General features: G+C 41.8%; 1 protein-coding gene across 1 annotated transcript; it reads right to left on the bottom strand.

The window, feature by feature from the left end:
- Positions 1–1,167: 1,167 nt before the first annotated feature.
- LOC118838718 (SET-binding protein-like) lies at positions 1,168–1,864 on the bottom strand. The gene is made up of 2 exons (XM_036746083.1): positions 1,379–1,864; positions 1,168–1,185 (listed from the first exon to the last, which is right to left on the bottom strand). The coding sequence occupies exons 1-2, from the start codon at positions 1,862–1,864 to the stop codon at positions 1,168–1,170; spliced, it is 504 nt and encodes a 167-aa protein (XP_036601978.1).
- Positions 1,865–10,067: the final 8,203 nt, after the last annotated feature.

Genomic DNA, 10,067 nt, shown 5'->3' with positions numbered 1-10,067 from the left:
AAAATAAAGTGATTCTTAACTAAGCAGTAGGATTAGTATTATAAAGCGCTACCTGGAAACCAAAGAGCCAGTGAGGTCAAGATTGTTTATAGGTACACCCCAGACTATAAAAAAGAGAGAGATTCCCAAGAACCTAGATGAGTGGGGACACTTATCTCTTCTAGTATCCTCAATCCCCAGAGAAAGAAGACTCCAAGTACAGGTGGAGATGAGGCAGAGAGTGAGCTCCTCACCTACATTGTACTCTAAGTGAGAAGGGCTTATTTCAGAAACACTGGTACCACAAACAAGGCAGGAATGGATAGAAATAAAATTATTTGTTAGATGAGATGGCATTCTGGGAAAGGGGAGAAGGAAAGATACAGGGAGTAACATAGGTGATAGAAAAGCAAAATATATTGTTAAAATGTATTTAAAAAAAAAGAAATGGATGGCAACCTTGGCTCAGATGGCTATGCCATCATAAAGGAAAGCCAAATTATTGTCTAATTGACAGATATCCTTGTGACTCCTACAGACCCACACTCAGCACAGTGAAACCTCTATTAAGTGGAATCCACCTAACTGGAACCATCCCACCGAGGCTTCTTTCATGTGCTGACCTTTAAAGTAAAAGATCAGTACATACCAAGAATTTAGTTTAAAACCTAAGTTCAAGTTATGTCCTAGAGTTAGGACATTAGGACAGTCAGTAGACTATCCTACCTTTTCACTATATCCATCTTCATTTCTAGAAATCATCACCTTGATGTTCAAAAGGACCAACCCAAGATCCTGAAAGATCACCTATCAAATAAATAATTATATTCACCAAACTAAACTTAGTCAGGAAAGGAGCTATTAAGACCATAGGCATAATGTTGTAGATAGCTGCCCAGAAAATCTTAAGAGCGATTCTCAATAAAAAAAGATCTAAACCAACTCAGTTAACCAGAAAATTGATTTCACCAGAACCCCCTTACCCTCAATCTCACAATGAATTAAATGTTCTGGTGAACTGACATTTCCATAGTTTCTTTGTCTACATTCTGACCACTCTGTCCGAAGAAGACCTTCACACTTTCAGTTGCTGTCAAAGACATATTGCATGAAACTAATACAGTCATCAGAGGCTGTACAAGGGGCAGAGGCTCTGTTATCAAACCTTCTAACGTGAGGGTGACAGTGCTATCGGATCTTTGCATTCTTCATGGAGAAAGGTGGGTGAGAAAAATATCGGAAGTCAAACCAAGTGAGAAATCAGTCCTTTCCCTTTGGGACCTTGCTAAAAGTAGGTCTTAATTCTACACAAACTCTGGTTTACAATTCAAAAAAGCATAAGCAGTGACCATCCAAGCCCTGGGAAATACATGAGCAAAAGACACATACGGGCCCTTACCTTTTTTTTTGAGTGGCTTCGCTCCTCATCCTTGGAGGCTTTGCTGTTTTTCCCAGCACGAGAAAGCTTCTGGTCCCCAGACTGCTTGATGGTGATCTTAATCTCAGGTGGGCAAATATAGTTCTCCAGGTTCTTGGGTGGCTTCTTAGCCCTCTTAGTGGTCTGGATCTTAAGTTTCAGGCTCCCTTCTGTGAAGTTAGCCTCCTTGATAGAAAACTCCTGCTCTTCCAGGCCATCTCCTGCCACCCACTTCTCACTGTCAGCATTAGAGTTGGAATCCACATCCCGTCCAGAGCCCAGCTCATCCTCTTCCTCCGGCTCCATCCGTTCTCCCCCTACTGGAATCCCTTTCCCAGATCCTGGTGCAGGGAGCAAAGATTCCCCTGGACAGCCTGGAGTTCCTGGAGGCTTGGCTGAAGTGACAGACAGGAACTCGTTCTCACCCCCCCTTTGGCGGGAGCTGCTTAAAATCTCTCTGGACTCCATGACAATCCAACAGACCCACAGGAGTTCTCAGGAGGGGGAAGGGGAGGGGAGGGGGGAGGGGAACTGAGGAGAGGAGAAAACACCCAAAGTCCCAGGAGCAAAACTGTCCAGTTAGTGTGTTCAGAGTCCCAGGGGTCCAGACACAGCGAAATGTTCAGAAGTGATCAGATCTACAACTGAGAAATAGAGAGAAAAAGTCAGCAGTCAAAGCATGATACACCAAGACCTCTACAGAAACCATGAGCCTGCCCCATCGCACCTAACCAAGGCCTTAGAAAACTGATTTAGGAAAGCCATACTGAATTCTCCACAACCCAGAGAAAAGAAAAGGAGAGGAGTCAAGGAGGGAAAAGATAAATTTTGATTTTGACTGATTTCCTGACTGCCAGGGGATAGAGCTGAAAGGTGGGAGGAGGTGATACTCCGAGTTGGAGGATTCTTTTACCGACATTGAAGCTGCCATTGCCACAGCTAAAACCCAAACCTCAACAGAAGAAAGGTTCAGGTGGTGATATTCAGGTGTAACAAGGTTAATATGAGTGTTTATTTTGTTCAGGCTTTCTACCACTACTCCCTGACCTTCAGTAAATTGGGCACAGGCTGGTTAACTTGGCTCTACCTCAATGCCTCCCCTCCTCAAAAGCTATTCCATTTGGAGGAAGAACATTCTACCTGACCTTTCCCCCTTATTCCTTGAAAGCAATGTAAAGTTTAGATTTCAGGCTGGGAGAGGGAGAGAAAAAAAGAGTTCAGCATGAAATTGTTGACCATATAACACACAATTGATTTTTTTAAAAAACTGGAATGCATTTAAAATATTCCATTTTTAAAAGGAAAGGCATCTACTCATTGTAGTATGTGGACACAAATTAGTTTAACTCTTTCTTTATTTCCTGAATAAAGTCATACAACATATAAATAGGCCACGGAGCTAATGAGAGTTACCTGGGATCTCCTCTCTCACTTGTTCCTGGTAAAGAGACAAAAAACATTTGGGTATCGTCTAGACCAGAAAAGGTTCATCTAAATCATATATTCCGCTAGTCCAATGTCTTGGTCTTCCCTTCCTTCCCCACCCATAATTCTGAAGGTCCCCCCCAAAAAGCTCAAACCTTCACTTGGCAGAAGTTTTAGAGAGTCTCAGGGCTAGAAGAGACCTCAAAAGGTCATTTTGTTAATCTCAGCTGAGGGTCTAAACCACACCTAAACCAACTTACCAGGGGCAAAGACTGGGCTTTCACTGTTACCCCATGGTTTCTTAGGCTTTAAATTGGTCTTAGACTTAAAGACTTGACTGGTAAAGATTTCACACTTAAGGAAATGCATGATTATGCCTGAAAAGCATTCATTCACCAAAAGATGACCCCCCAACATTGGTACCAATTAACTCTTAGGAGACACCCTTTTAAGGGGGTTTCTGAGGATGTCAGATGGGAAAATTTCCTTGGCTTTAGCCCTGCCTATATTCCCCAAAGACACTGAAACATGTCCCGGCTCCTGGAAATATCTCATCTTGGCAAAAAGGCATTGTCTTTGTCCCAAGCACCACCAGGAATGGGCAAGTCTATGAATAGAATTATCTATAAGTTTAATAGGCTGCTGCCCTGAGAGGGTGGGAGTTTCTTATCACTGGAATTATTCAAGCTGAAACTAGAATGAATTCATCAGCAATGAGGTATAGAGGAAGGGTGTCAAACTCAAAGGCCACGAAATCATACATAAGGAGCCCTGATGATAACATACTGACTTAGAAAACCACATGGTAACATTATCTATGTTCTATTGTATTTTTATGTATTTTGCTAAATATTTCCCAGTTATACTATAATCTGACTCAGGCCTACTCTGGAGCATTGTGGGTGGCAGGATATCTCTGGAGAAGAGGATTACTGCTTTGGTTGCAAGATTTAACTAGATGATGGCTCAGGTCTCTTTTGATTGTTGGATGCAATGAATCAATAATTTCCAAGTTCATTCAGACCATGAGTTACTCACTTGTCCATTTCTCTCTGCCAAGGACTTTATCAAAAAACAGTAAGAACCAAAACAAAATTTGGCAATGCAGTTCAGAGCTTTTCTTATCTTGTCTATAATTCCTACATGACCCCAGGGACAGTATCATCTGAAAGCTGCTATTTTTCATTTTTAGAGTTTTCAAAGGCTTCTACAATCTAGCAACAGTCTCAAAGCCGTATCTAAATTCCTGGAGCTTGCTGCTTGGTGACTATGTATGGGAGGGAACCATGAATAATTACTGAAAATTAAACTGGTTTAGGGTTCAAGATATTATGTACCACATTATACTATGTTATAGCAGGCTTTCCACATGCAAGTGGTTCCCACTTTAAGCATATTCAAAAGAACAGAGATTTGAAGTCCTACAATGGATGAATTGGTTGGAATTGTCTGGGAAAGGTGACATATAAGGCTGCCCTCATTACAGAAGTATTCTTCACTTAAATAGGGGGTGGAGTTAGGGTGCCTTTAATCAAGGTGGTACCATCATAAACTGAAATGTTCATTTATTTATAAATCAGTGACAGCCTTGGCATTCAGGATAGAGAGCGGGGGCCTGATTCAAGTGTTGCCTCTGACACATACATACTGCATGACCCTGGACAAGTCATTTAAAGTTTTGGTACCCCAGACAACTCTCTAAGACTCTAAGTTGCAGAAGCAGATACAGACCTACATCATTGGTAGAGGTAGTTCCTCATTTGGCAGTTCCCTTTAAGAATTAAATCACAGGTCCAGTCCAAAGGAAAAAAAAAAAAGATAAGAAAAGGGCTAGGAGAGTCGAAAAGGCCTTGGGGTCAAGTTCTGCCTTTGCCACATACAAACTATAACTATGGGCAAGTCACAACCTCTCAGTGCCCGGGACAAGAAATTTAAAGACTAGAAGTTACAGGCAAAGAATTCCCCACACCAATAAAATCACAAATCTGTATCAACCAAAATGAAACAACACAAAATTCACAGCTCACTAATTGACCAGGAGGCTGTAATTCACAAAACATTTTTAAATGTCTTCACTGTCCCTAGTGCGTAAGTTCACTGCCAACTCTTAGCTCCAAGTCATGCAGCCTTCTAAGCCTCTCTCCCCTAGCTACATCCTGCTCACTCTTTAAGGAAGGTTCCACTCATGTCCCTCCCACTCCTGGAGAAATTCTCTCTCTCATTTCCGAATTCCCAAAGCACACATTTTGACAGCTGATTACTACTAGTCCTTCATAGCTTTTTCCACTGTTTCAAGACCATAGATTTTGGCTTCCCAGCTGGTTTCCAGGAAATTCCTTCAGTCAGGGAACACATCCTCTACCTATGTTTGCATTCCTACAGCACTCAGCCTTCAGCACACTGCTAGGCCCATGTAGGCACCCACTGTTAATTTAATGCTTCTTGCCAGCTGCTGAGAAGACTCCAAGCCAACATACGGTGGCCACAGAGCAATAGTCTGGGGTTCCTCTTCGTGGTCTGCATTATGCTCCAGCCCCTTGAAAACACATACATACACACACACACACACACACACACACACTACCAGCTGGGTAGGAAAAAAAAAAAGAATCCCCAAAGAAACCTAACCTGTCCGTTCACTTCAGTAGTGCATGGCACTCCTGTACCTCCTCCACTGGCCTTTTCCCCAGTGTTTACCTAATGGGCCAAGTTCATAACTCTAACCACTTAGCCAATGTCCTATCAAGTAATGGGAAAGAGGTGCCAAATCCAGATGTGATGACACACAGCCCGTGAATGAACACATCCACATATGCATAGACAAACACACACATATGCACGGGAATATCAACACAAGGTGAAAATATTTTTCCTTGTCACATTCCAGTAGTCAGTTACTACTTCTGAGAGAGAGAACACAATGAACACACTGTGCTTTTCTCCTGCCTACATTTAAAGAAAGGTTAACCCTTTTGGCGAGGTTGGGGGGGAGGGTGTCAGTGGACCCTGGAAGTCTGGAGTGATGGCTTCTTAAGGCATCCTCTCAAAATAACTTAATGGTGAGCTCAAGGAGTTAGGAGTGGGAAGAGAGAAAGAAGATTTATAGGATTTGGAGTTGGAAGGGGCCTTAGAAATCATCCAGTTCAATCCCTTTATGTGCCAGGTCTGGAAATGGAGACCTGGGCAAGTTAAAGGCCTGGTCTGTGCTCCTACATTAAGTAACAAAGGTTCAAGCCTAGGTCCTCTGGACTCCAGCATTCTTTCTAAGATTCCATATGGCATTTCACAAGCTGCATGGTGATGGGGGATTGGCGGTACTCTAAGGGGAACAGGCTAGAAACCTGTGAATGATGAGAGAGAGAGAGAGAGAGAGAGAGGGAGGGAGACAGGGAGACAGAGAGACAGAGAGAGAGACAGAGAGAGACAGAGAGAGAGAGAGAGACAGAGAGACAGAGAGAGACACAGAGAGACAGAGAGAGAGACAGAGAGAGAGAGAGACAGAGAGACAGAGAGAGAGAGAGAGACACAGAGAGACAGAGAGAGAGAGACACAGAGAGAGAGACAGAGAGAGAGAGAGACAGAGAGAGAGACAGAGAGAGAGACAGAGAGACAGAGAGAGAGAGAGAGACAAGAGAGAGAGAGAGAGAGAGAGAGAGTATGAATTAGCCCTGTTCAACCAAAGCATGGGGCTCACAACCTGAAGGGATTTGGAACACAATGGTTCCAGAATATCTACAGGCAAACCCCAACTAATATTTATATAGCACTTTAAGGATTGTAAAGTACTTTCTATATCCATTGGCTCATAGCATTATCACAACAAACCTATAGGGTAGATGTTATCATTATTCCCATTTTATAGATAAGGAAATGGAGGCTGAGAGGATAGAGACTTACCCAGAGGCAAGATTCAAACCCAGGTTCGATGATTTATCCACTAGACCACACATCCCAGCAGCCCAGGGCACCTACATTAGCTCCTCACATCCACTCATATTCATCCTCTCTTTCCATTCCTAAAGCTACAACTCTACCCAAGACTTCCTTGTTTTATGCCTTGATTAGGATGGCATCACAGCAAAAATTAAACTACGTTCAGAAGACCTAGGTTCCAGTTTAGCACTTCCCTGTATAAGTCACCTGCCTTCTTGAAACTCCACAGTCTCTATAAAATGCGGACAGTATATTACTGTACCCAGGACAGGACCCCTGTGGGAGTCAAAGGAGGGAATGTGTATGAAGCATTTTAAAAACAAGAAGATTATATATAAACCTGAGGTAGTATTCCTGTTATTGCTGCAACTGCCTCTCAGGATTACAAGAGCATAGCTTTATGGTACAGTGGAAAGAAACTGAACCAGAGGACCTGAGTTCAAGTTCTGGCTCTTGCCACTTGTTTGACCCAGTTACATAACCTCCAAAGGCTGCAGTGTCTTCATTGCAAAATGAAGGGGGTGAACTCCATGGCCTCTGAGATTCCTTTCAGTTGATTGTGATTCTTACCTGTCTTCCAATAACAACTACCACTAGCATTTACAAAGCACTTTACAAATATTATCTCATTTTATCCTCACAACAAACCTGTGAGGTAGGGGCTATTATTATCTCCAATTTACAGATAAGGAAACTAAGGCAGACAACGATTAAGTGACTTTCCAAGGATCACACACCTTGCAAGTATCTGGGACAGAATTTGGTTTTTTCCTGATTCTAGATCCAGTACTTTAATCCACTGTACCAAACCAACCAGAATAAAAGCACTAGATTAATCTTCCCAAAATTCCGCCTTCATCGTATCACACTCTTCCAAAGCCTTCAATAGCTTCATGTTTCCAATTTCATCAGATCCAAACATGTCTGACTGGATTTATCACAGATACCACCATCACCTGGTCCCATTGTTCTGATAAAACCTTATTTTTCACAATCATGTTCCCACTGATGTGCCTTCTATTCAGACCATTTTCCTCACTGTCCTATGAATATACTATCCTTATTCCTGTATTTAAGGGTCAGAATAACAGATAGACTGCTAGCTTTGGGGGCCAAGAAAACCTTTAGTCCTCCCTCTGGCATTTAACTGGCTTTGTGGCTATGAACAAGTCATTTAACTTCTTGGTGCCCCAGCAACTCTAAGATTCTAAGCTGCAAAGGATCTAAACCTGTGGAAGGACTTTCCATACCAGGAGTTCTCCAGATCAATGAAACAGTCCCTTCCAACTCTAGACCTATTGTCCTAGAGAAATCACAGGTCCCAACTATGAATATTTCCATACTTTCAACTATAATATTCACCTAAAATGGCATTTTCTGCCAGTTTCCCATCAGTGTATCCCAATTACTACTGTATCCTTTGGCCCTAGTTCAAGTCTCACTTTGCCTTCATGAATTTTTATGATGCTCTAAACTGTTTTGAGGCTATGCCTTTGCAATAGCTATCTCCTGTGCTTGCAATGTTCTGCTCCCTCACCTCTGCCTCTGACTTTCCCTGGCTTCCCTCAAGACTCAGGTCCAATCCCACTTTCTGATGAAGGCTTTCCCTGATGCTCCCAGCTGCTAACAGTATCATTCCCTCTCGGATGGCATTCCACTGACCTCCTATAGCTCTTAGACATACCGACTTATTTACATGTGGCCTCTCCCATTAGAATGCACGTTCCCTGAGAAAAGGTGCTGGTTTTTGCCTTTCTTTGTACACCCTGCACTTTACACTGAGCCTGGAGCCAAGTGAGTGTTTAATGAGCGCTTGTTGACTAAATAACTAACTGAAAGAGTACAGCGTTGGAACTCATCTGCCTCGGTGATAGTCCCACTTTGGTTCTTTGCATACACTTAGACTTTGGGCAAGCCACTTAATCCCTCTATATTTTAGTTTCTTTATTCCAAGGATTCTTAACCATTTTTGTGTCAGGGACCTCTCTGGCAGTTTGGTAAAGCCCATGGAGCCCTTCTCGGAATAATATATCTTTCAAACTATAAAATAAAATATACAGAATTCCAAAGAAAACCAATTATATTGAAAGACCATTCTCTATAATATTTTAAAAACAAGTTCACTGACCCCAGGTGAAGAACCCCAACTCTAACCAGAAAATGAAGGCATTAAATTAGTAGACTCCAAGTTCCTAGAATGCAGAAACTTGTTCACTTCTGTCTGACTATACCCAAGCTAGAGGCGAAGAGCCTTGCACAGAATAAGCACTTAATGACTACTGAATTGAACTGAACCAAAACTGAGGACCCTTCTAGCTCCAAGAATCTATGAACTATACACTTGCCCTTTACAGAATTACACCTTTCCCTTGATGAGTTGTAAAGAACATTTATCCAATAAAATTTTAATTCATTTTTTAAAATCCTCAGTCCTTATTAGTTTAACATTCTTCTGAATTTCTCCTCTTGACCCCAAGTACTAAATAGCTATTAAGCCCATTGAAAGAGAAGGCTGACAGAGTAGAAAGAGCACAGAGCTAGTAGTTGGATAACAAGGTTAGTCCTTTCTAGTCATTCTGCCTGAAACCAACTATGTGACTCTTGGCAAGTTATTCAGAACCTTAGCATTTAGGTCTCATCTTCCTCAGTTAACACAAGAAAATTAGAATAAATGATCAACAAGATCCCTTTCTGCCTTAAAAATATCCCATTCTATGTCTTATCAATTCTTTATCGTCCCTAGAGATGAGCACCTCATAGGTGTTCAATGAATACTGGTCAATTGTTTGATTGCTCCACTCGATCTACAGCTCCCCACGTCCTAAGGCTCAGCACTATGGTAGGTCAGTCAGTCAGTTAAGTATTCATTATTAAGTGCCTATTATATGCCAAATATTATGTTAAGCATGGGAGCTACAAAGAAAAGCAGGAAAAAAGACCCTGTTCTCACAATGTAATGGGGAAATGCAACATGCAAACAACTATGTACAATCAAGATATATACAGGATGAATTGGAGATCATTGAGAGAGAGAAGACATGCAGAATGAGCAAACATTCAATAACCCTTGAACAAAAACTACGAACTTTCGTGATACAATATCTTAACTTTTATCATTAACCCATCTATAGACCTTTATTCTACTATATGTGGACGTCACACCAGCCTTCTTGATGTCTCTCATACTCAACCATCTCTATTTCCTATCTCTGTGTCTTTGACTGGCTATTCCCCATTAAAATATAGATCAAGCAACACCTTCTAGATAAAGCCTTTCCTAATCACCCTGATGCTAGTGTTCTCTCACTAAAGA

The sequence above is a fragment of the Trichosurus vulpecula genome, chromosome 1 (genome assembly GCF_011100635.1).
Source record: "Trichosurus vulpecula isolate mTriVul1 chromosome 1, mTriVul1.pri, whole genome shotgun sequence".
In the NCBI taxonomy this organism is placed as follows: Eukaryota; Metazoa; Chordata; class Mammalia; order Diprotodontia; family Phalangeridae; genus Trichosurus; species Trichosurus vulpecula.
This window is presented reverse-complemented; position numbering and strand designations above follow the sequence as displayed.